General features: G+C 58.6%; 1 protein-coding gene across 2 annotated transcripts in view; it reads right to left on the minus strand.

Moving 5' to 3' along the window:
* Positions 1-5,647: 5,647 nt before the first annotated feature.
* Positions 5,648-26,140, minus strand: part of MTCL2 (microtubule crosslinking factor 2) — a 31,601-nt gene continuing 11,108 nt past the window's right edge. Inside the window, exons 4-16 of one of the 2 annotated variants that reach the window (XM_075059098.1) lie at positions 23,538-23,600; positions 19,453-20,685; positions 18,333-18,449; positions 18,037-18,162; positions 17,436-17,666; positions 17,151-17,258; positions 16,698-16,865; positions 15,367-15,618; positions 15,129-15,200; positions 14,674-14,744; positions 12,970-14,419; positions 12,733-12,874; positions 5,648-7,164 (exon numbers count right to left, since the gene is read on the minus strand). In XM_075059098.1, the coding sequence (XP_074915199.1) occupies positions 7,064-7,164; positions 12,733-12,874; positions 12,970-14,419; positions 14,674-14,744; positions 15,129-15,200; positions 15,367-15,618; positions 16,698-16,865; positions 17,151-17,258; positions 17,436-17,666; positions 18,037-18,162; positions 18,333-18,449; positions 19,453-20,685; positions 23,538-23,600 (4,134 nt within the window). In that variant the 3' untranslated portion in view covers positions 5,648-7,063. Of the gene's footprint in view, positions 7,165-12,732; positions 12,875-12,969; positions 14,420-14,673; positions 14,745-15,128; positions 15,201-15,366; positions 15,619-16,697; positions 16,866-17,150; positions 17,259-17,435; positions 17,667-18,036; positions 18,163-18,332; positions 18,453-19,452; positions 20,686-23,537; positions 23,601-26,140 lie in introns of both variants that reach the window. The other variant, XM_075059092.1, reaches the window with a different exon arrangement.

A 26,140-nucleotide genomic window follows, 5' to 3' on the forward strand; every position in this document is an offset into this window, starting at 1 on the left:
ATGAGTTTTGGGGTACACATGGCACATCATTTAACAACGCCAACTGGAAATCACACAGATCCTCTCCTGAGAAGCGGGACAAGCCCAGCACTTCTAAAGTCCTTCAGAAGCCACCTCATACTGAAAATTTTCTATTACAAGTTGCCAACCATTAGTTTTAGCAGCCTCCATCTCAAGGATTTTGCATTTACCAGCCAGCAGGGCTTAACAGCTTACTAACAAACCTTCTGTTCCCCTACATGCCAGGCAGGGGCCTGTAGTTCACCCCACTGCTGAGAAAGGGTTTTGTCACTCTCACTGTCACAGGACAGGTCCCCCAGAGCCAACAAAGAAGTGGTTTGCAGATCTGGGAGATACCCTCTGGTTTCCTTCTCATTGCCTTTTGCTTTCAGTGATTTGTCCAGCTGGAATTCTCCACCAGGCTCAGTGACAGCATGATTTCTCTCCAGCAACTGTTGCCTGCTGTGGGCAGGATGTATCGAGCCACAAGGCCAAGGCAGCACCATGTCCCACCAGCCCATCAGCTGTCCTCTGTCCAGCATTGCCCAGTATGGGCTGCTGCAGCCAGGGGATTTTGTTGTTGTGCTTCAGCTCTCCACAGCTGTGGCCCAGGAAGCTGCCTGATGGGGAGCAGTTGCATCATCTCTCACAATGCACCTGCAAAGAGGAAGACTCAGAATAGCCTCCTCAACACCTTTTCCCATGCTCTCTCCTCTTGCAGGAGTCTGATAACCCTCCAAGCGCCTGTGTACAGAGCCACGAACCACATAGTTGGTACCATCAGTCAGCCCCTTGTGTTGTGGCACAAACACAGCCCTTCTCAAAATTTCATTTCAGTGGTCCACAGCTGAAATATGGACATGTCCAGGCCACCCTTCAGTGATTTTATAGGGTCTAGAGAAAGGGCTCCTGCTGCATGACCATGCTTTGCTACTCCAGCTCCCTCCATGTCAGGGCAGCTTGCATCCAGCTGGGCTCCTGTCCTGAAAGCTGGTGTGTGGTGGGGCTGGATGCCACAGGGTTTGCTCCGAGCTTGGCTCCCAGCTCTCCTCCTGACTCACCAGGCAGCCCTGGAAAAGCAGCTGCATTTTGGGCCCTTCATTTCTTCTTCCTGTAAAGGAGTAAAAGTACATAAAGGGTACACATTAATGGATATTAAGGTCTTTTGCAGAAACTCAGAGGGTCAAAAAAAGATACTGGCCAGGATACATGGTGCCTTGCTCACATTGTCTGCTTGGGGTACTCTGGAAAAAGCCTTTCTAGTGCAGCACCCGCAGCAGCTCAGCGGCTGTGGTGGGACTCTTCACTGTACCTTCCCTCACAGGTAAGACCTCAGTCTTAGAGATGCTGGGGGTGGGGGAAAGAAACTGGAAAAATCAGAAATGGTCCATGCATCTCAGGCCGCCTGTACGGTGGGGTAAGTGGGAGGCAGCCTTGCATGGGAAACTTGCATTAATTTGGGCAAAGCACTGCGGTAGAGCAGTTGACTCACCTGGGTGGCTCTATCTGGGGTCGCAGGGCATTCACTTCTGACTGGCATTATTGCCAAAAAGTGTGTGTGAATCACATCCCTGTTCATGCAAATAAATAAGCATATCAGATATGTGGTAGCTTGAAACAAGCAGACTTCTCGTCCCTCTACCTGCCCCACCCCCTGCCCCTGCTCACTTGATCCAAACTCCCTTCCACTCTAAAATCCATTTGCTGATAAATCCATGTGAGTTACGAGTGGTTAAAACCTCCATGCCCCACTGAGTGCATGCTGCCAAGGCACCTCAGAGGGTCTCCCCATGCTTCTCACCATCTCTGCCACCACAGGGATCCTACTGAGACACATCCCAGGAGTGCTGTGGCACAGCCCTCCCATGGGAACACACATCTGTGTCACTGGGATGTGCACTGGGTGAGGATATCCAGTTTGCCTGGGATGAGGCTCTGCTGAGCATGGGCTCTGTGTAGAGGATGATTTGGGTCAGATCTGGGGTGCTGTCAATGTGAGCTACTTTGGGGACCAGCTTTGAGCAAAACCTGTGGAAAGGCCTCTTCTGCAGCTGAATGTCTTTTTTTCTTTGCCAAAATCTGGAAGTGCAGGATGCAGAACAGCAGGAAGGATGCAACCCACAGCAGTGGAGGAAGCAACCCAGGAAGGCAGAGGTCTCTGAGCAACATCAAGGTCAGCGTGATGGCTGAAGCCCATGGGCTTGCATGGAGGAAGAGGACAGCAAGCCATGTCCTCTCCCACTGTCCACTCATCCTGGAGCATCTCCTGGACAGGGCAGCCTGGACCAGGGCCTGGCAAGGCCATAACAGGTCTGGCCAGGCAGGTTCAGCAGCTTGGTGATACAGCTGCCAGTGATAGTAATCAGAGAAGACATCTTTTTAGCATGGACCCAACCCCTGGTGAACATGTCATAGCACAAACAAACTTACGTCTTGCATGGACATGCCAGAGGCAGTGGCAGGCCTTATCAGAATATCCTCCAGTGGGAAGGGAAATTTTTCTTGAACTATAGGTGACTGCAAGGGCAGGGAATTGAGGGGCAGAAAAAAAGAGCAAAGAATCTGGAAGGAATCCCAAGTGACACCAACAAATGCTCCTGGGACCTGCAGAGCCGGCATGAGAGAGGGAGCAGGGTGGATATCTGACAGCAAGGGTCAGCTTATGGCCTGGCTGGTGCTGGCAAAGGGATGTACTCAAGGTTAGCTACATTAAAATGGGTCTGTGGTGCTCATGCTCCCGGCAGATACCTGTGCTGACCCTTGTGTGGGAGACGACACACAAGCAAGCAGCAGAACTGCTAGCAAGAAGCTCAAGACTGGCATGGCTGGTGCTGCAGGCTCAAATGTGCCTTGCAGGGACAGAAGGGAAAGCACTGTGCGGCACCATGATCACTCTTGGATTATGCTGCTGGCATCCCCCTTCTCCCACACATGACAGTACTCTGTGGACTCAAGCAGTGTGGATCCCCAGAGCAGTATCCTAGGAACAGTGAAGCCACAGTGAGCCAGAGGAGATGGGGTGGGAGGATGTGACCGGGCTGTGGATCTTCCTGCTGGGGTTTTCTATGTTAATTTTCAGCACGTGGCCAGGCTGGGCAGCCCTTCACTTGTGATGAATGAATCAGCACATAGCGGCAACGGCAATGAGGTTAAACACCAGATCGCACAGGTTTCCCCACTGATGACACTCCTCCTCTGCATTGGCTGCAGAGGAAATTTTAATCAGCACTGTGATAACAGCCTTTCAGTCCTGCTGGGAGTTATCAGCTCCTTTGTTTGTAAATGTAACTGCTAAATACCAATATGGCTCTGGGTTTTGGCACATGCCGGCTCCACAGCCCTATGGCTCATGCAGCCTCCCTCCCCTCCAGCCGCCTGCCCCCAGCTATCGGGGTATCGGGGTGTTAAAACAGGCCGGGTTGTGCTGAACACAAAGATCAAGTCCAAGCTGTTTCCTTCCTGCCTCTGCTGTCACTGGGAGAGAGACCTCTGAATTTCAGGCTGGTTTAAGCTTCCAAGAGTAGCTGATGAATATCAGAGCCTGGTAATTTAGCCCTCTGCAGAGTACAGACAATATATTCATAATCATTTTACATGTAGATGAACTAGTAATGCAATCAGGGTTATAAATCAAACCCAGGAGACATGTTAGTGCTGTTTGCCTGAGCTTTTTGAGCGATCTAGCCACAAAAAATGCCTGTCTGTCTCCTAGATGGGACCAATTAACCTTATAAAGATGCACTCTCCTCTCACAGCAGCTCATTTGTTTACTTGGGCTCTGCCAGCTGCTGCTATTTTCATTCTGGAAGAGGGGGCCAGGTCGGTAAGAGATTGGGCGGAGGGCCGGGCTGCAGAGGAGGGGAAACCGGACTCAGGAGAGATGGAGCCTTCATCCGTGGCACATTAGAGGAGATCGGGGTTTAATAACTGGCTTCCCCATGTGGCTTTATAGCTGTCCCCAGGCTTCAGAGAGTGTCCTTGCACACCCATAAACGCAGCCGCCTTCTTTTGACCTTGCTTTATTGAGCAGTAAGAGATAGCTGGAGCTCTGGGGTGCTCAGTGACCGTGGCCCGTGGAGCAGCCGTGTCCTGCAGGCTCCTGCCTGCACCTTGTGTATGTAGCACAGGCCCACACAGCCTGGGCGGGCAGGCGGCAGCGGCGTGCCCTCTGCTGATAAGCTGTCAGCCATGCAGGTCTGCTGCGCCAGGGCCAGCAATGCCAGCCGTGCAGGGTCCTCAGCACCAGCAGTGCAGGATCCCCAGCAGCGCCAGTGGTGCAGGGTCTGTAGTGGCAGCAATGCAGGGTATGCAGTGGCAGCCACGCGGAGTCCGGAGTGGCAGTGATGTGGGGTTTGCGATGCCGGCAATGCAGGGCCCACAATGCCAGCAACGCAGGTCACAAGGTGCCAGCGAAGTGGGGGCTGAGGCGCCAGCAGTGCAGGCTGCAGAGTGCCAGTGATGCGGTTTCCAGGCATGAATTCACTTCAGCCAGGTCTCATGGTGCAGCACATGGGCTGGCCGTGATGGGTCTCATCCCAGCCGTGGGGTCTGGGCACACACGTCCCCACACTGTCCCCTGGCACCATCTGCTTCTGCCCTGCCCAGAGCCTGCAGCAGCCAGGAGCTGAGCTTCACCAGGATGCTTCTCCGGTACCCAGCAGCAAGAAAGCCATTACCTACCTGCACAGGATAGGTGAAGCTGTTGCCCAGTCCTGCACCCCACCACCTTGCTCGGACATGAAGCTCGGGCTTGTATGAGGGCGCAGGAGCATGTCCCACACTCAGGCAGCTTGGGGGGTGGCAGGGCTGCGCTGCATCAGTGGTTGGTGGGACCGCGAAGGCTGATGACAGCACCCAGCAAAGTGGGTCTGCTTTGCTCTTGCTTTGCTTCCTTCTGGCTGGGCCATGTCCTGCCCCACACCATGTGGGCATGTCTGTGTGCTGGGAGCAGGATGGGGCCTGCTTCGAGTGAGCAGGATTTGGGGGGGTGCAAGGATGCGCTGGCAGCCAGGCAGACCTGGGAGCAAAGGGACATGGCTGCAGCAGGGCCGGCAGGGAGCTGAGGTCGGTGGTGCTGACACCAGAGGGTGGTGTGGTCTCATGCATCCCCAGCGCAAAGCCCTCGGAGCTGCTCAGGCCTCGGGGCTGCGATTTGGCCCAGGGAATGGCTGTTTGCTGCGAAAACCTGTTGGACCTTGCAGCACCACGCACCAGGGTGAACGGCTGTGGGTGACTTGTCTGGGGGCTGCCTCCAGATTCAGTGGGGACAGGCAGCAGCTTGTCCCACCCCAGCAATGTCTTCAGTATCCAGGACCCCAAAATGGGGCTCCAGGCATTGCTCACCCGTGGCCTCGACTGTGCCCTGCCCCTGTGGTGGGAACACAGCTTTTGGGGACCCAAGGGGGCCACTGACAAACACCCCATGCAGCCTCACGCTGGGGGCTCAGGCTCTCCACAGTCAGGCAGATGCTGCGAGATGGGGGCTGTTTCCTTCATCACCCAGGACATGACAAAACCACAGGAGCTGCATCTTCACCATAGTTGGTGTCCCCAGGGGCTGGGACAGGCAGGGCTGGGAACAGGAAAGCCACTGCTGGAGACGCATCACTGCTCTGACACTTTTGTAAGAAAAGGACTTGAAGACAGGTTTTATTTATTTTTTCATAGAGATTTTTAATGTTTGTTTTTTTTAACAGACTTGGTTGGTTTAATTTTTTGTTTTCTACAATAATTCAGTGTAAAAATCCCAGTACAATATACAACAGTTTGAACATTTGGAATAAGAAATCTAGCCTGGACACACACGTAAGTTCAGCTAGTTTCTAACACAGGTAGCAAGTTCCCTCCACCCTCCCCCAGATTTACCAGCCAGGAAGGCATGTGGACAGGAATGCTTTACAAATGTCACCCCCACCCCATCGAGACACTGGCTGCCCTGTCCCTGCCCGTATTGCAGTGGGATGGTCCCTCAGACACATCCCCTTGGAAAGGGCAGGGTCCCCTCCATGGGATGGCTGGGAGCCTCCAACATTGCAAGGCAAGGTCTGCAGTCAAACTGGGATGGCTGGGAGCCTCCAACATTGCAAGGCAAGGTCTGCAGTCAAACGAGGCTGGCTGGCTCTTGTGCATGAGTGATGTGGGATGCTCTGAATAGGCCCTGCATGCAGGTCCCTCAGAGCATGGGGCTCCCTTGGAATGGAGAGGAGACCTGTCCTCCCCTTGGCAGCAGTGCCAGCAGCCTTGTGCCCTAGTACAGCCATAAGGTCATTGGAAGGGCATGGCCATGTCCCTGCATGGCCCAGCCAGAGGGAAGGAAAACAAAGATGATGCAAGGGTCCTTGGCTCTACGGTCTGAGGGGTCATCTCAGGGATAGCTCACTGGCCTGGGATCTGGCAGTCTTTCAGGAAGCCACTTTGGCCTGGCCCATGGTACTCAAGCAGCCTGGGATGATCCTGCTTGAACAGCCTGTAGTGGTCCAGGTCAGGCTACATGGGGTGGTCCTGCTTGAGCAACACAGGAAGGTTCTGCTCAAGCTACATTGGATGATCCTGCTCAAGCAGCCTGAAGATATCCTGCTCGAGCAGCATGGGGTGTTGCTGCTGAAGCAGCATGGGATGGTTCTGCTGGAGGAGTATTAGGGTGATCTGCTCAAGCAATCTGGAGTGGTTCTGCTTAAGCAGTATGGAATGGTCCTGCTGGAGTAGCATGCGGTGGTCCTGCTCAAGCGGTATGAGATGGTCCTGCTCAAGCAGGCTGTTGTGATCCTGATCAAGATGCCTGCTTGAGCAGTGTGGGGTGGTCCTGCTCAGGCAGCATGGGATGGTTCTGCTTGAGCAGCATAGGGTAGTCTTGCTTGAGCACCATGGAGCAGCTGCAAGTGGCAGGGATAGTTCCTCATGTCCTGCAGCATTCCAAGCACTGCATTCAAAGCCATGTCTGGCCTTCCTTGCCCCTCTTGGACATCTTCTACTGCTTGGAGAAGTCTCCCAAAGATGTGTGTGCTTGAAGGGATCCCAAGGGGGTCTGGTCAAGCTCCATATTCCAAAATAGTTATGGCTAATGCTAAATCAGGACATTGGTGACTTTATCTAGCTGAGTTGTGAAACCTTCCAAGGGCAGAGATCCTCCCATTTCCCCAGTGACCAGTTCCAGCTGCATCAGCCCTAGGGAAAAGTGTTTCCTGTAGTCCAGCATGAATCTCCCTGCCTGCAAGCTGTGGCCATTACCTCTACTATGAAAGTACCTTGAGTAGTGGGGGTGGGGTGGGAGGCTGGTTCTCCATCTAACCTAGCCCCACATCCCATCCCCAACAGTAAGGGCCCTTCCTGCTTGCATCAGGGATGGCTGTGCTGGTGGTGGCTTTCCTGGATTGGTAAGGGATGGGATACAAGGCAGGGGAAAGAGGAAGAGGAGAAAATAACAGCAGGAGTCAGATGTGTATGGAATAAAAGAGTGCAGGGAGGATGGAGGAGAGTATGAATGGGAGAGGTCACGCTGGGAGAAGATGGAAGGTCAGGATGGAGTTGGGAGGTGAAGGAGAATGAAAGGACAGTGAGAAAGGAAGGTGTGAGGTAAGGGAGGATGGTTGGAGGTCAGGAAGGGGTGGAGGGGAAATCTATGAAGTAGGTGGGACACTTGGAGGATAAGGAGGGATGGGGAGATGGGGAGAGGTGGAAGAGTATGAGGAGAAACAGGGAGACTGTGGGAGGTGAATGACAAGGGGTGGTGAGATAGCCAGAGGTCGAGTATGAGGAGGGACAGGGCAAGAGGTGAAAGAGCATGAAAAAGAATGGGGAACAACGGGAAGTGGAGGTTCACAGGAAGGATAGAGAGACTGAGGTGGCGGAAGAAGAAGTATGAGATGGAGCATGAAGGAGAAGGTATGGGAGATGGTGGGAAGTGGAGGACAATGAGGTATGGGCAATGGTGAAGGACAATGAAGAGGAAAAGAGAGGTTGGAGGAGGATGAGGAGGACTGGGCAGATGGCAGGAAGTGGAGGATGAGGAAGAGCAGGAAAATAGTGGGTGGTGTTGGGGCATGGGGAAGGATGGGGGACAGTGGGAGGTGGAGGAGTATGAAGAAGGTGGGCAAAATGGAAGAGGAAAACAAGGAAAGATGAGATGGCAGGTGGTGGAGGACAAGGACAGAGGGGGAGATGGAGATGAAGGAAGAAGAAGAGGGATGAAGAGACAGTGGGAGATGGATGAGGATGACAGGAGGGATGGAGAGACATTTAGGGGGCAATGGAGGAGGATGGATGAGGAGATGGTGGGAAATGGAGAAACACAAGGAGGGGATTGGAAATGTGGGGGTGGAGGAGGAGGAGGCAGGATTGGGCAATGTTGGGAGCTGGAGGGATGGGGCAATGGTGGGAGGTTAGGGTGGATTTTGGGATGGGGAAGTGGAGGAGGGTGAGGGGGATAAGGAGACAGGAGGAGGTAGAAGAGGAATAAAGATGGGGTGAAGATAAGAAGTGAAGGATGTTGAAACAGATTGGGGTAATGGTGGGAACTAATGCAGGATAAGCAGGGATAAGAAGATGGTAAGATGTACAGGAGGACAGAACGATGGTGGGACCTGATGGAGGATCAGAAGGGATGGTGAGATTTTGACACGAGGAATATGAAAGGAAAAGAGCAACTGGAGGCAAAGCTGGATGAGGATGGATGGGACAGGGTGGAGGTGGAGAAAGAAGACGTGGAGATGGTGGGAGGAGGATGAGGTTAACAACGAATGGGATGTGGTGGACGAAGGAGGAGCAGGTGAGAGGGATGGGATGCAAGTGTGACAGGAAGACAGGAAGGTGGGATATGAAGGGCAATGGAGGAGCACAGGAAGGAGGGATGGGAGGTGGTGATGGAAGAGCACAGGAAGAAGGGATGGGGTGTGGTGGGTGATGGAGGAGAACAATAAGGAGGGATAGGATGTAATATAGGATGCAGGAGCACAGGAGGGCGGGAGGGGACATGATGGGTAATGGAGGAGCATGGCATGGCAGGGAGGGATGGGACACAGTGGATGACAGCACATTCTGGAAGGAGTGTGGAAGGAGGGGTGGGATGTGAAGGGGTGGAACAGAACAGGGAGGGATGAGAGGTGGTGGGTAACAGTGGAGCTCAAGAAGGGATAGGACATGATGGAGGATGCAGGAGCACAGGAAGGAAGGATGGGACCTGGTGGGTGATGGAAGAGGATAGCAGGCATGGATGGGACACAGTGGGTGACAGGAGCATAGGAAGGAGGGATGGGATGGGTAGAGAATGGAGGAGCAGCAGAAGGAGGGGTGGGACATGCAAGATGGAAGTACACAGGAAAAGGGATGGGATATGGTGGGTGATGGAGCAAGGGAAGGAAGAATGGGATGGGTAGGTTGATGGAGGAGCACAGAAAGGAGGTCTGGGTTGGGTTAGGTGGATGATGAACAAGGAGAATAAAGAGGGATGGAACATAGTGGGCAAGGGAAGAGCACATGAAGGCAGAAAGGAATGTAACTGAGGATGGAGGATAACAAGAAGGAAGGATGGGACACGGGGGATCTAAGAGTAGGGATGAAAGGGATGGGACATGAAGGATGATGGAGGAGCAAAAGAAGGAGGGGTTGGTGATGGTGCGCAGTGGAGGACCTCAGTGAGGAACAGTTTAATGCAGTGAGCCTGGAGGAGGCTGGGACCTGCTGGTCACGATGGGCACAAGGGCAAGAAGCCAAGGGCAGTGGTGGGAATGGGGATGTGGGGTCTGCGTGCAGGCTGGAGTAAGCTGATGGGCAGGATAGGATGGGACAGGGGAGGCATAAGAAACACCAGCATCACAAGAACAACACAGAGCCGAGAGGAGCCTGGCATGAGGTGACAGCCCTGGCAGTGAGGCCATGGAGGACCCATGGGTAATGACAAGCAGTCCTGGTGGCGTGGCACAGTCAGGGTCAGCACATGGGGATGGCATCGGGCAGAGACAGGCAGGTGTGGAGAGGATGGGACACCATGTGTGGGCTGGGCAGCTGGCAGGATGGCGGGGACAGAGGGACAGGATCTAGATGTATCTCCCCACCCATGGGTGCCCCAACCACCCCACACTCCCCTCCGCAGCAGCACCGGTTCCCCAGACAGGACAGGCATCACGGTCCCCCCACCACAGCACGGGAAGGTAGCACCGAGGGCGTGGGTGAGGGATTGCAGGGCCTTTATTCATCACACGACAAGCAGGCATGGTACAGGGGTGCAGGACAGGCGGGCAGGGGGCCCGTCATCGGGGCAGAAAGTGCCCTTCATGCGACCTTGGCATGGGCTGACAAGAGGAAGCAGGAGGACAGGGCAGGGGCAAGCGTGGCTTTGCCCGAAGCACCTCAGGATTCGCGCTGGGCTGGGCACTGGCACGTGGAGAGGACAGGGGAAGAGGCTGAGTGGGGGCCAGGGCTGAATCAGCCACCTCCACACCTCAAGCAAATTTTCCCCCTTGCCTTTGCAAATCCCTTGCTGGCCTTGGCTCAGCCCCCGGCTCCACAGGAAACGCCCAGCACCACTATTTACAGAGTAAGACAGAACTGACCAATATTACAAATAATTAAAAGGCAGTTGTAAAAATGAGAAACCACATTCCAAAAGTAGAGAGTCTTTTAAAAAAAAAAAACCAAACAAAACCAAAACCCCTGTTATCAATGCAAATGCTAAAAACCACCCGAAAGGATCTATGTACAGCAGGACATTGCCCGTGGCAGCGCTGCGCTTGCCGGGGTGCAGGGACCCGACTTCTCCGAGGCAGGCAGGGATGCTGCCTGGCCCCGGCTGCTGGTGAGGGTGGGCAGCACCTGCGCCGTGCGTCCTGCACCCAGGTGATGAGGGTCCCTGTGGGGCCGGACAGGCGCTGCAGGAGCAAAAGGCCATCGGTGCTGGGCCTGCTGGGCCCTGGCTGATGCTGGTGTGTCCGGAGACACAGGCAGTGAGTGGCCGTCGCGGAGATGCTGACGGAGGCTGCGACGTGGCAGTGATGCAGCCTGCCTGCTGCAGGCAGCATGAGGCTGGACGGGAGGGGGCAGCAGCTTCGGCAGCAGGAGCATTTTTTAAGCGAAGCTGCAAGATGACAGCAATGCGCAGAGGCCCTGGAGCAGTGTACACAGCCCCAGAGCAATGCGCAGAGCCCCTGGAGCAGCCTACAGAGCCCCAGAGCAACGTGCAGAGCCCCTGGAGCAGTGTACGTGGACTCCGAGCAATACACAGAGCCCCTGGAGCAACGTACACACCCCCAGAGCAATGCACAGAGCCCCTGGAGCTATGTATAGAGCCCCCAGAGCAAGGTACATAGCCCCTGGGCAATGCACAGAGCCCCAGGAAGCGTGGGCACCTGCAGGCAGCTCTATCTGGGTGAATCCCTGCCTGGCCCCTGGCAGGCAGCTCAAAAATAGGTCAGGCAGCCGCCTCTGAAATTGCTGTTCTCTCCTGGGGCTGCACAGAGGCACCAACACTGCTTTGCGCGGGGCTGGGATGCAGCACCCCAGCCTCGGAAACTCTGCACCGCTGTGGGGGCTGTGGCCGCTGTCCCCCTCCCTCCCTGGATAAGGCTTTTTCTGGTGGTGACCAAGGGACGCACAGCACAGACCGCAGGCCACGCTGCAGCCTCCCAGCCCACAATCTCTTAATCCAATTGATGCATCTCCAATGTAGCTCATTTCGGTAATTTTAAAATGCACTTGGTTTTACATTGCAGGCTGTCCGGAGTTGGGCAGAGCCAAAAGTGGAGAGAAAAAAAAAAAAAAAAAAAAAAGGAAAAATAAAAGAGAAATATGTATATTCAGCACTTGGAGGAGCAAATAACTACAAGCGGCCCCAGGCAGGGAGGTGGGTGCAATGCAGGGGGGCACCACAGCTGTGGCCCCTCGGGATGGTGGCAGGAGATAGGCACACACACGAGTGTGCACGCACACATGCAGGCACACTGTCTCTCCCCACACTGTGCACCCAGCGACCCCGTCTCTGCAGCTGGAGGAGCCAGGGAGACCGCACGGACCCTTCCCAGCAGTGAAGGACCTCAGCAGCCCCCCCAGAGCAGAAAGGCGGCCAGGGAGGGCCCCCACACCCAGCCCAGCATGGGTGACCGCAGGGACCCTCCCCGCCTCCTTCCTGCCCAGGGAAGCACGCGCGGCCCAGCGGCTGATGCAACCGCGCCGCAATCGGGGTTGGCAGGGATGCGCTGGAGCTCGGGCAGGGCGGGCAGCACTGGCAGCGGCCGTGGGGGCCGGAGCCAGCACCCTCCGCTCGCGGGGGCCGACACGGCATCGCGCCTCCATCCACTGCATCCATACGGCATCCCTGCCTCGCTTTGCCCCAGCCCTGCCCTATCTACACGAGCAGCCTCCCGTGGCTGCTCTCCCCTTCTCGGGGCCCCGGCGAGCCCTCGGCATGGTGGGGGTCTCAGCTGACATTCCCGGGGCAGTAGGCACCGGCGAGGACCCCCAAGTGCCGGCAGTGGCTCCGAGGGAGCGGGTCTCTGCACAGGCGGGAGGTGAAGCAACCACCCTGGCGGGATGTCCCCACGCACCCCGGGGCTGCCGGCAGCCTCCACCGACGGCTCCACATCTGCTTCTTAAGCGTCCCCAGGGACGAGGGGACGGTTAGGAGACAGATGCGCCCGCGCCGCCTCTGAGAGGGGCCCCCGTGGGGCGTCAGCGCGGGCGCTCTTCCGGCAGGAGAGTGGATAGCAGGCACGCTGCGTCCCCTGGCCCCCCGTCCTCACTCACTCGAGGCCCCCGGCTTCTCCTCCGCCCTGGGGGGGTCCACGGGGTGCAGTTTGCACTTGGAGGGGGAATGGCGGATGGCGGAGCGGGACGGCCGGGCGAAGCAGGAGGTGAGGGACTGGGAGCTGCAGTCACACGCCGTGTCCTGCAAAGACAGACAGGGCACAGCGGGGTTAGAATGGTCGGGCACTCCATCCCCTGCCACGACAGGACACCCCGGGGGGCACCCTGCCTCGTTACCTCGCTGGCTATGGCCGAGATGAGGTCGGGGTCCCGCAGGGCTGCGTCCTTACTCCCCTGGCCGGGGGATGAGGGCTTGGGGTCCTCGCAGCTGCTCTGCTTGAGGACTTTCTTGTTCAAGATGCGGGAGATGTTTTCGGCCGGGTGGTGGGTGGCTGGGCTAGGGTGCTCGGCCCTCTTGCTGCCCTCCTCGCCGGTGGCCTCCTTCTTCTCTGGGGGGGCGGTGGGGCTCTGCGCCCGCCCGCAGACGTTCCTGAAGAACTCCTGCACAAGGCCGTACTTGGGTGCTTCGGGCTTGGCCCGGCTGCTCTCAGGGCAGCCCGGCTTCCAGATGGACTCGGTGCTGCCCGCGTGCTCCACCACGCTGAACAAGCTGGACAAGCCGTCATTGATATTGCTGAGGACGGGGCTGTCGCGGGTGGTGGTGGAGCGGGCCCAGGCAGAGCCGTTCTGCTTGCTCTGGTGCAGGTTCCAGAGGCTCCTGTCCTTGGAGGCATCCAGCTTGGAGGAAGACCTCCTCTGGAGCTTTGGAGAGCCGTATTTTGGGGAGCAGCATGGCCGCTCGATCCTGGAGTGGACCTTATCCAGGGAGGAGGAGATCTGCTTGCTGCGCACAGACACAAGCGAGGAGCTGCGTGGGGACCAGCTCTTGCCGTGCACGCCACTGCCGCGCGGCAGGTCAGTCTGCAGGCCAACGCTCACCGTCTGGATGGTCTGCGTCCCCACGTGGGCCAGCCCCACCGTCTGGCTGGAGGCGCTTTTCACCTTCCTCTCCAGCGAGCTGGAGCGGATGGCCTGCCGCACGCAGTTGGTGATCTCCTTCATGTCGTCGCTCATGTTGCCGGAGATCTCCAGGTCGTGCAGCGATGGGGGGAAGTGGGGCACCGGTGGCACCGCACTCTCCACCGTGCTGCCGTCCAGCAGCTCTCGCTGCTGCTTGGAGAAGTTGCACAGCCACTGGCTGTAGGTGCTCTCAGCGCTGGCTGACTCCTCCAGCTCCTTCGGCTTGGCCATGGTGAACAAGAAACCAGGTTCGATCATGATCTTCCCCTCCTTGTTGTGCACCAGAGGTGTCTCCAGCCGCCGCACCACTGGCGGGCTGTAGTAGATGCGGATCCCTGTCTTGTCGGGCGCCGTGTAGCTCCTCTGCATTTGCTTCTGGGCTGGGTCATGCCCGGAGAGGCTGCTTGCCCGCGAGTAGTCCCAGGAGGAGATGCCCAGCTTCTCCTCGGCCAGGCTGTCGGGGGCAGGTTGCTCAATATTCACATATGTACAGTTTGAGGGAGGAACGCCGGCGCTGTCCCGGATCGCATTGGGCAGCAGCGGGGCAGCTGTGGATGCCTTTTTGCCTCGGGAATGGTCGCCCAGCCCCGGCGCGGTCTTTCCAGGGAGGTAGGGAGAACAGTCAAGCAAGCTTTCAAACTCTGACATGGAGGAAACAGACTTGGTCCTGTAGGAGGAGAGAGAACGGGGCTTACAACAGGACAGGGCAGTGGGTTGGGGGGCAGCTGGAAGGACCCCGCTCCCACCCCGACGGGACCCTCCTGGGCACCCAGTCCTGCTCCTCATGGGAGCCCTTTGCCTCCAGGACAACCCTGGACCACGGCTGCATCTCCTCCTGGCTGCCCAGGCTACCAAGCCTGGGGACAGCCCCGCACAGCCTCCTCTGTGCCCCGGGGACCATGCAGGCACCAGTGCACTCACCTTTTGAGGTTGGTTCCCTTGGCTTCTGCTTCAGAGATTGTCTCTTTGTCTGTGATTTTTTCATTGAGAGCCTAGGAGAACAAAGAAAGCTCTGGTATCAGCAAGCACAGGACCAAAGTAAACAGATGGGCTGGAGCAGGGGTTGCACCCTGCTCCTCTCCAGCACTACCACCGTCACCCATGGACCCAGGCCCGGCATCCCATTCCCAGGGCTACATGGGGCTCACTGTGCCCACATCTATTTTAAATCAACTTTTTATAACCCCACTGAAGCCCTTGGGGTTCAGCCACGCTCTCCACCCCCTCATTCTCCCCAGTCCCTGGTGTTCCCCCTTGCAGCCTCATTTGGTGTTCAAGGGGGCATTATCTGGGGTTCGCACAACCTCCCATCTAACCCTTAGCATAGACCTGAGCCCAGTGAGCACCCTGAGAACCCTACACCTTCTCTTGCCCACCTCTTTCCAGTTGCTGCCATGCTTCTCCATTTCAGAGTGCTTCAATGCCCATGGGTTGGCTCCTTTCTGCAACTGGAGAACGTGCTGGTCACTCAACGTGTGCAACATATGCCCCTCTGGGCAAGCAAAAGCATTTGCCCCTTGTCCCCGGTGCACGCATGCAAACTCTCTTGGGGCATGCATGGGGGGCAAGTGGCAGAGGCTGGAGGACACGTTCACGATGGGGGACACACCATACCTGGTTGATTTTGTTTTGCAGGTCCTTCGCTTGCTGCTCTGCCTGCTGCTGCTCTTCCTTGAAGCGGGCCAGCAGCTCCACCTTCTCCTGGTTCCAGTTCTTCTCACTGATCTGCAGCTGCTTGGTGAGGTCCATGACGGCGCTGTACGACTCGGCCAAGAGATGCTGGTGCTCCTCACGCTCCCTCTTCAATGCCACCTTCCAGTCCGGCAGCGCGCGCTCCGCGATCCCTTTGCCTGCCTTCGACTCCAGCTGCGGGGACATGTTGGTGGCTCTGGGGGACCCATGGCTCCAGCATGGTGCTGGACACCCCCAGCAAAGGGGCAAGACTTTGGGCATCCCAGTTCCCAGTGCAAGTCCCATGCTGCCCAGGTCAGGCAGTAAGTGCGTCCCCAAGGCTGTGTTGCACAGCACGGCTTGCCCAGGGGGCATGGCCAAGCCGCAGCCGGCCATGGCTTGCAGCCACGTCATGCCAGACGGCCCAGCAGACGGTCACCCAGTGGGACGCAGGCTGAATGTCCTGCCTGCTCAGCTGTGCTCTGCCTGCAATCCTGCCTGCTGGACCCAGCTCCTGGAGAGGGGCAGCATCACCTGCAGGGCTGGCAGAGCGGACCCCAAGGATGCTGCTGCCACTGGCAGCCAGGAAGGCACCTGAAACTGGGGTGCTGCCACCACTGCTCTCTTTTGGCAGGGAGAGAGGGGAATTGGGGACCACCGCTGAGCTCTGCCTTGAGACATCCCGCCTGGGAAGCGCTGGCACCTGCTCTGGGGAGCGGAGCTGATGTATGGCCATGGGCTGCTGCCAGCACAGTGCAAGGGAGCGGAAAACTCTCATCACTGTGAGGGCAGGGCTGCAGGACCGATGGGACTGCTTCTGCAGGCAGGAGCTTCCCCCAGTGCCGAGGCTGCCCTCCTTCCATCTCCTGCCCTTGCCACAGCCGTACATCCCTCTTGCAGCATCCATGGGGGTGCAGAGCTCCCACCTGCACCGTGACCCGGGGGAGGAGAGGAGTACTCTGATGCTGCTCCCAGATGCCTGTCCTGGAGACGGATGCTGAGCCCCGGTACCATCCTGCCCACCCCAGACAAACCCAGCAGAGGAATAAAAAGCATCCTCTGCTGCTCTACAGTCAGATTTTCGTGCCAGCTCCGTTGCCATAGAAACTCGCCTGCCAGAGTGGCTGCTAATTGAGATTCCCACAGTGCCACCCTGCCTCCCAGCCCTGCACAACTGCCAGCGCTTGGCACATGGCGCAAGCAGCCCCCCAACCCCAAGTCCCCACCAGGCAAGGGGGAGCTCCACTAGCCCGTGGGGTGCCCGGGGCTCCCACCTGGGCGATGTGGCACTTGAGCTCAGCGCGCTCCATCTCCCAGGAAGCCTTGGCCTTGGTGAACTGCTGCTGCAGCTCGCTGGCACCGCGCCGCTCCTCCCGCAGCTCTGTGCACAGCTCCTTCAGGGTCACCTTCATGTCCGCCAGCGTCTTGATGCACTCATTGGGCTGCCAGGGGATCGGGGGTGAGCAGAGGGAGTTGGGGCCCCGCACCAGAGGGAACCCAATGGGGTGGGACCCCATGGGAGCTGCCCTTTCTGCATCCCAGCCCCGCAGACTGCGCACCCCTGGGGTGAGGGACAGGGAGTGCCACCAGGACAGGGGACCACCCCCGGGGGTGACATGCCAGCAGGGACCATCCCCTCCCAGCCATGCACCCCGAGAAGAGCCACCACCCCATGCCACGCAGCCGCAGCACCCCCACCCCCTGGGCTCGTGGGGGACCCTGCTCACCGTGTTGGGGGTCCAGGCATCCCCGGCACATGTCTTGTTGTCTGACTGCTGCTGCGGGGTGAGCTCCTCCTCCTCCAGCAGCAGGTACAGCTCCTTCATGCTGTTCACCTGTGGGAGACACCACAGCTGAGGCGATGAGGGGACCCACAGCCAACGGCCAGGGATGGGGGACACCCAAGAAGCCCTGAGTGGGGCATGTAGGCACGAGGGACAGCCCCGGGGATGCACAACAGCGTGGTCCCCCATCCACAGCAGCTGAGGTGAGAGCCCCTCAGCCCACAGTACCTCCAAAAAGTCCTCGCTCTCGCTGTGCACCATCTTGCCCTGGCGCCAGCGCTTGAGGAACCACTTGAGCTTCATGAAGAGCAGGAGGAAGCTCTGCCTGAACTGCTGCGACTCCTGCACCAGCAGGTTCTTCTCCTGGCTCCAGAACTTCTGCTCCAGCCGCCTCTGCAGGTTCAGGCTCTGCAGCTCAAACTCCCGCCGCAGCAGAGCTTTCTGGTGGTCCTCCTTCAGCTGCGGAGAGATGCGGGGGCTCAGAGACAGGGGCTGGCAGCAGCGGTGTGGCACCTCCGCCCCAGGTCTGGACTGGGCCTGATGCTGGCCCCATATTTAACACCCCTGGGGAGCTGCAATGCCCTGGCGGAGTGCTGGGGACAGCAGGGCCATCGAGGCCTTGCCATGGGTGGAAGCCCTGCCTGGCTGCGTGCCCCTGTGTAAGGAGGAGTGTGCTCAGCCCCTGTGCCTCCTGAAGATAGGACGTGCTGCATGCAGTCGCAGGTGACGCCCGGGACCCCAAGTGGGTCATCAGCCTGGGGCTGGAGGTGGCACGGCCATGGGCGTGAGGACATATGTCTCCCAGGGATCGGGGCTGCTGCCTACTCACCTGGCAGATCTTCTGCGAGAAGTTGTCCACCTCATCCTTCCTCAGCTGCCTCTCCTGCGAGAGCTGCTCCTGCAGTCCCCGCAGGCTCTCGTTGGCCTCTGACAGCACCAGCTGCAGCTCCTTCATCTGCAACAGCCCGGGGAGGGGATGGGGACGGTGGGCTGCACCCGGCCGCGCCTCCCCACGTCCCACCCCGATGGGGGTCTGCAGCTTCCCTTGTCCCCGGCTCTAAAGAGGGACAGCCTTGTCCCCAACCCCACTGGCCGAGGGGACACGGCTCCCTGCCTGCGTCGTACCTCGGTGGCGTAGGAGTCGTTCTCCTCAGGCCGGCAGGTTTTGTAGCTCCGGGGATGCGCGGGGTCCATGTCCTTGGCGTGGGGGATGCGGTAAGGGTCGGCGTCCCTAAAATCAGGCTGCTGCATGCGTGGGCAAGTTAATGAGAACAAACCAAAAGAGCGGGAAGAAAAAAAAGCCAGAAAACAAAACAATGGGTCTCCGAAACAGTAAAGAACTACAAGACAACAAAAAGGATGAGGAGGAGAAGGAGCTTCATCACCATGGCGGGAGACAATGCAGAAACCAAAACGAAACACAGGATGAGGAGACACGTGGCCTGGATTGTTTGGGGAAAGGGGAAAAAAGAGAGAAAGAGGGAAAAAATGTGCAAACACCGGTTACGGTGCCATGCAGTGACTGGGGGAGGCTGGGACCTGGGGCTGGTGGGACCACATGCAGAAAAATAGGACTCTGAACAAGCGAGTGTGCTCCAGAAAGGGACTTGTGCCCACGGCCCTGACCACCATTGACATCCCTGGCCCCCAGCATGAGCTGGGCCCCCCAGAGAGGAGGGGAATGGCAGGGCATGAGCTGCTCTGCACTGCTCCGAAGGTGGTCCCCATTGGATGCAGATTTGCCCTGGAGCCTTTGCTCTCCAAATTACCCTGCCTGGGTACCACTGGGGGCTGAGGCTTCTTGCAACCGGGGTCCCCACAATTTGGGCTGCTTTCAGGAGGCTGCAGGCTGCTCTCCTCTCACCCAGCTCATCCCCAATAAGCAAAGAGCTTCCACGCTGGGGATGGTGGGTTGAGCCGGGAGAGAGCTGCCAAAACGCTGGCCCCTGCTAAGGTGGGATAGCACCCAAGAGCCCCATCGGCAGGGCAGCCTCAGCACAACCAGCCCGTGCTGGGATGCACCAGGATGCCCACCGCCTCCTGCCCTGGGCACACTCTGTTGGAGCAGAGTCCTACCTTGTCCCCGGTGCCACTGGCATGCAGCAAGGTGTTAGTCTGGATTTTGCTCTGGAGAGGCAGGAGGGAGGTTACGTTGGGGATTGGGGTTTGCTCCGTTAAAGCGGGAGGAAACGGGGCGGCAAATAAAGCGGCGGCTGCTGTGGGGGACGTGGGAAGAAGCCCATACCTGGAAATCGGAGGCATGCTCCTTCTGCAGTCCCTCTTTGGTGATGTCGTGGCTGCCGGGGCCGGAGAAGGGGAAAGAGTCCGTGTGTTCCTTGAGGCCACCGGTGAGGTGGTCCACCTTCCTTGCGAAGCAGCCCAGGTCCTGCTGGAGCACGCCCAGCCGCATGAGGAGCACGTTCATCAGCTTGGCATCGCTGGGGCTCTCGCTGCCGCTACCCACCGCCTCACCCAGCAGCCCCCCCGTGCACTCGTTGTCCAAGCAAGCCTTCAGCCCGGAGGTGAAGCCGTTGGCATCCGAAATCAAGATATCGATCGCTTTGCTGACGAGCGCTGCCTGGTCCCGGATGCCCAGCAAGGTCTCCAGGTCCTTGGGCTTCAGCAGCTTGGCAGCACCATCGGGCACCTTCCCGCCGCCAGGCACCCTGTCCTGCCCGTCGGCTTCACTGCTGCCCACCCCATCCCTCCAGCCGGCGGTGGGGATGCACTGCGCCGAGTCGCCGGCCTCGGCGTCGGTCTCCAGCATGGGCCGGGTGGTCTGGCAGGAGGCCAGGTCACAGCGCTGGAGGTTGGAGAGCAGCACGCGGTTCTCGTACTGCAGCTTCTTTACCTTGCCGCTCAGCTCACTGATCTGCACCTTGGCCGTGGCCAGCTCCTCCTGCGAGGGCTCGCTGACCACCGAGCAGCTGTCCTCCGACAGCGTCACGTCCAGCTCATGGTCCGACTTGTACTTGGTCAGCTCGTTCAGAAGGAGCTTGTTCTGGTCCTCCAGCTCCAGCAGCGAGCGCCTCAGCAGCTCGGCCTCCTCCTCCACGAACTGCAGGTGCCGGCGCAGCTCCGCCACCGTGTCCCCTGCGTCCCCGCAGCCCGAGACGCCTGCCAGGAACCGCATGTCCTGCCCCGGCAGCTCTTTGTCCCCCTGGCCCTTCATGTCGTCCATCTCCGCCCGCAGCCCGCGGTTTTCCACCTCCAGCTCTACTATCCTCCGGCTGAGGATGTTGGCTTCCTCCTCCACCAGCTTGAGGTGGACCTTCAGCTCGGCCTCCCGGGAATGGGGAGAGTCGGCCAGCTCCTCCACGGAGAGAGAGCTGTCGAGGTCCCCGTACAGGGACCTGTACTTCAGCAGCTCCTCCTTCATGCCATCGTTCTCCTTGGCCAGCTTGGTCAGCTTCTTGCACATCAGGGCCGACTCCTCCTTGGCAAAATGTAGCTGGCACTTGAGGTCCGCGCTGTCTTCCTGGGGACCGAGAGGGTGTGGGCGTTAGAAAAGCACTCCTGGGTCATGGTGGCTCCGAGCAAGCCCTGGGGACGTGCTGCCCTCCCACCCCGGTGATCCTGGGGAAGCTGCAGCCCCTGCTCGTGGGAGTGAAAAAACTTTGAGATCCATCCTGGAGGCTTTCAGGGAGGGCCTGGACACAGGGCAAGATGCCTGGGTGAGGAGACCCGTAGGTCCAGCCCCAGGAAGGACGTTAAGCCACTGCTGGGGATGCGGGGACTGAGCCCAGCCCTGCTGCAGCCCGATCCGCTGATCCACCATGGGGAGGAGGGGAGGGAAAGCTGTCAGACTCCGCAGAGCAAAATAAAAGCCACCAACAAGGTTTCCTCCCGAAAGCTGCCAAGCGCTGAAACAACTGGCGCTGCTGCCACTGCAACCCCCCCACTAGGGCTCTGCTCCTCCTGCTCAGCCCCAAATGCTCCGTCACAGGGCGGAGAAGCAGCAGTTTTGGCTAGAAACCTCCCAGAGTCCCAGCCCTCGCCCAGCATTCATCCTTGCCGCCACCACCTTGCCAGGGGACAGAAAACCCAGGCGACCCCCCTGCATCAGCTCGCTGGTCCCTTCCCAAACCCCTTTGCTTCTTGGGACAGTCTCTCCACGTGTTTGTTTTTAAATTTAGCAGTTAGGATCTCGGCTATTTGCCCAGGCAGACCGTTTCTCTGCTTTGGAAAGCTTTTTGGATGGAGGATCAGGATTTCCTGACGTCCAGCTAGCGGCTTCCCGTGCCGTGGGGTCATTTGAGTGCTCCAAGCTCCGGCGCAGCGACTGCCAGGAGGGGACCTGCCAGGCTGCGACCCTCGCCCCGTGGCACCTGCTGGAGCCCTGGGCGAGTGCTGGAGGTGGCTGAGCCCTTTGGCCGGGTGGCTGCTGGCCCTGGCAGCCCTCTGCCTGGCTGAACTCATCCCTTTCCTGTTTCCTTGGCTGGCAGAAACAAGCTGTCCCCCTCTTTGGATGCTCCTGACCCCCCAGTCCTCCCCAGCCATGCCCATGCTCACATCCCCCAAACCCCACAGCAGCTATTTACTCTGCAAACTTCCCCGGCTGCTTATATCAAGGCCAGGGGTGATGTGGGGAGTCCCATGAGTTTGGGGTACTGTTTTATTCCCCAAACACCTTGCTGTGACCACAGGAACCACCCTGCTGCTCTTCCGTGCTTGCACAAGGAGACGTGGCCTCGCTAAGGCGCATTAAAGCTATGCTCCCCCTAATTAGCTGCAGAGATTAGGGGAGGGCCAGCGCGGCCCACGGGGCAGACATGACCTCAGTTCCTGTTTTTCCGGGGGGGGGAAGCAGCAGCCCAGTGCATCCCTCTGTCCCTTGACATCATTGGAGGGACACACATGTCCCCAAGACCACCTCAAGTGTTCCTGGGGTCCAGGGCAGACCTCAGCATTGAGTCTGGCCCCCCCAGCTCCATTTTTGGTGAGCGCCGATGCTCGGCCAGTGCAGCCAGGCAGGAAAGGGGCCCAGGAAGCCACCGATGAGTCACGAGCATCTGTGCCCGCAGGGCCACCGGGCCACGGCTGCATGGGAGGAGGAGTGGCCAGGGGGGCCACGTCCAGGGCTGTTTGCACCCAGGGAAGCTCAGGGTTTGCTTTCCAGCACTGGTTTCTTCCTGGAGCATCGGTCCCACCACAGAGCTGGGGCTGCATCCAGCCCCATGTCCCCAGGCTGAGGGGGGGGTGGGAAGCAGAGGGGGGCGTTTATTGCAGCCCAGAGCTGGGGTTTGTTTCCTGCCCCGGGAGGAGGCAGAGGAGGGGCTGGGATTTCAGCCTGGGAAGGGAGGTGGAGGGGCTCCCAGACAGCCCCCTCGGCTCGGGACACAGCCGGGTATAGGTGCAAAGCCAGGGTCTGATGTCTGGGGAAAGGGAAGGGGGGACTCTGGGACCACCAGCTGGCCTGAAAGGGCTCTCAAGAATGGAGTTAAAGGGAGATGATAAATAAAAGACAGAAGCGGAAAGTCTTTGAGGGCCTGGGGATCCCCGTCCCGTGGGTGGGTTGTGCCAGCAATGACACAGGTCACCCAGAAACCCTCGGGGTCCCCACCATGAGATGTTCTCAGCGGTCACAGCAGGAGTGCCTTTATGCATGTCTTCCTCCCTGCCCTGGCTTTGGGGGAGCAGATCTACTCCCCAGAATAAACCTTTCAGGTCTTTTGCCTTTGAAAGAGGATTTTTCCAGTATTAAAACACTTGCATTTCTATTCCTGCAACAGCAGCTCTGCCCCTCCGAGCCCCAGTAACAGCATTAGTGAGTCACAGCAGCTCAGCCCAACAGCAAGTGACAGCTGAAATCCTGCTGCTGCTGGCAAATCCCCCCTCTGCTGTGCTGCCCCAGCAGCCTGGTGCAGGGCAGGGACAGCTCAGCCTCAAGCCATTCCCCACGGGGACCCTCGGCTCCCCCAAACCCCACAGGGCTCCCGGGCCACGGCTGCTGGCGCAGGCAGGAGGGACCCAGGCTGCAACAGCCACAACCCAAGAGCAGAAGCAGCTTTGTAATGTAAAAGCCAAAGTCCTTGAGCTCCTTACTGCAGTCCCGACACACGGAAAGGGTTAAAGCCACCGGCTGGCCACTGATGCTCCATTGATAAATGAGACAAGGGAGCAGTTGAGGACAATGAAGATGGCCCAGCACATCAATCCCTCCCTTATGCAGGGTCTCTGAAAGGCAGGAAAGCCCTTTGAGGGGATGGCGCTGCCATGCCCAGGATTTACTGGATTTACTTCTGGGCCAGGCATATTCTCTGGCTGGCACCACGACCTGGGGTGCCAATGGGCCACTGTGGCATGACCCGAATGCACCAACACTGATACCTGCACTGATGGCTTCTTCTCAGTCTTCCCAATGGAGCGAGACCCCCGTTTCTTCAGGGAATTCTGCAGAGAGAAGAGAGCTGTTACCCGCAGCAATGGCATGGCACCTCGGTGCAGAGAGACAGACCCAGCACAGACAGACATCGATGCCAATTTCTCCAGCCCAGGAGAAATGCCAGAGCTCCAGTGGGCTGAGGCCCCTTGCTTTGGGGGACTGGCAAACATCATATCATGGGGTTTGGCCAGAAATTTCCCCTGCAGGCAAGTGAGCAGTGAGTGAGCAGGAAATGAGCCCAATGAGCGGTGGAGAGGCTGAGTCATGGTCCTGTCAGGGCTGGATGGAGCGGGGAATCCAACCCCCAGGCTAAGGGATGGCTCTTGGGGCATCCTAGTGTGGGAGCAGCAGACGATGAGGTTCCCCATCGCCTCTTCCCTCAGCAAGGAACATGTCCCAGTTGCTCAGCTATGGGGAGGGCTCCTCAGCACTATGCTGACTCTGCCCTCGGGGTCTCTGGGGACACAAGGGACGATCTCCAGGCTAGCGAGGACAGCTGGGAGATGGGGAGACCAGATAGAGCAACAAGGGAGACTTGAAAAGGGGAAAAAAGTGGATGCCCAGAGCAGGGCCAGTTATCTGGGGAGGGGATCTGGGGGAAAACCCTCAAGAGCATCCACACAGCCTCCCATGAGCACCGGCTGATACATGCGGCCGCCCTGGACCTATTTCCAAGCTGGCGCTGAGGCCCAGCAGCCAAAGAAAGCAGCTGTGAAATGTAAGCTGCTGCCTGTGCCAAGGTGCTGGGCTCCAGGCTTTCCTATTAAGGCCACGACCATCGCTGGAGCTGCTGCCGCTGCAGAGCCTCTCCCGGGGGCTGGCTGTGCCACGTCGGCATCCCTCGCCCCCACCGCGCTGGGGAGCAGGGCTGGCAAAGGGCATTGCCTGGCCCCGAGCAGCCCCAAGCACAGCACCCTAGGTCAGACATGTGCTGTCATTGCTCCACCTTGGGTGCATCCCTTGGGGTGGCCGTGCCTAAGAATCCCATCACAGCTGAGCTCAACACAGCAGGCTTGGCAAGGGATACATGGACCGGTCCGCTTTTCTCCTGCTCCCCAGTAGATGCAGCTATGGGGTAGAACTGGAGGGGCAAATGCACATGCCTTTGGGGATGATCTGCCCATCCCGACAATTATCCAATTATGGGAGAAACCTCTTGGAAGGGAGAAATAATCAGCCCTGAGGGGTGAGCCCAGCCCTGTGCAGCCTCAGCTCCATGTTGGCTTGGCTGCTAACAAGCTCTGCCATGCTCTGCGCCCTCTGGCAGGAGGGAGGAGGCGGAGGAGGGCTGTTAACTCACTCATCTAATTAGCACTCTGCAATCAGCGAGTAACCCCAATGCCCTAGCTAGCCTGGGGACACGACATCCCCAGGCTCAGGGAGCTGTGCTCCAAGCTGTGCCATGTCTCGTGCCAGCCAGCAGCGTCCCCTTTGGGCTCATGCAGCTGCAGAGAAGGGCCATATCCTGTCCCACGCTCTTTTGCCAGGGCAAGGCAGCAGCTGGTTCTCAGGTCTCCCTGCACACTGACCACGCAACCATTTTCTCTGCCTGTTTTTCAAGTGCGAGAGTCCTCCAGCCCAGCTCCCACTGCTGCCATTTGTTATTCAGCCCGCACTTGCCGGCTGCAGGGAAACCCATTTCACGCCTGTTAGTGCAGGCTGTGCAGCAGAGGGACAAGACACCCCGTCTGGGGTGAGCTGTTCTGTGCCACCCCACGAGAAGGTGGCTGCAGAGGGGATGGGTGCGACTGTGGCCGAGTCCTGTGGCTTGCCAGAAGCTGGCCATGCCATTAACTGGAGCTGGCCCCAGAGATCTCAAGCCATGTGCTGGCTCCCTGCCCTGCCACATGGGAGCATGCCTGGGGGCAGAGAGAGCCCTCCCTGCATCGTGTCCCCGTCCTCGGTGGGAGCAGAGCCAGAGCTCTGCTGTGGTACATCTCCTCTCACGTGCTGCCCTGACGGCTCAGCCAGCGATGCTTCCCAAGGTTCCCTGGGGACCAAAGGCATCCCGGGCAGTAGGGAAGTGGGTTACAAGTGCTGCGATGGATCACAAGCCCATGCCGTCACCGGGATACCTTTCCTGTCACTAAGGATGACATCGCTCCTAGCCGGGAGCGGGTCCCAAACCCAGTATGGCACGGAGCGCCCTGGACCCGTGGGTATGGGTACATGCGTGGCACATGGCTTCCCAGGACACAGATGGGATTGTGCACCCACCCAGCTCCACAGCACTGCCGGGACACTGCTGGGATATTGCTGCTGTGCAGCCCCGTGGCTCAGCCCAATTTGAACCAGCAGCATGCGGTCAGGATACGGCCAGCACCGGGCACTGTGCCAGGGACACGGCAGGCTCCACACATCGTGCAGAGCTTTGGCCAGAGGGAGTTGGGCACAGCCCAGGTGGCCAGGCTGAGCAAGTGGCCGAGGATACATAAAGCGGCATTAGTGCAGGGGCGAAGTCCCACAGCCCCCCTGGGACAGGGCAGAGCCACCCCCATGGTGGGATGAAGCACGCCTCACTGAGGGCAGGCACTGCTCGGGTTTCACA

The sequence above is a fragment of the Buteo buteo genome, chromosome 2, assembly GCF_964188355.1.
Source record: "Buteo buteo chromosome 2, bButBut1.hap1.1, whole genome shotgun sequence".
Classification (NCBI taxonomy): domain Eukaryota; kingdom Metazoa; phylum Chordata; class Aves; order Accipitriformes; family Accipitridae; genus Buteo; species Buteo buteo.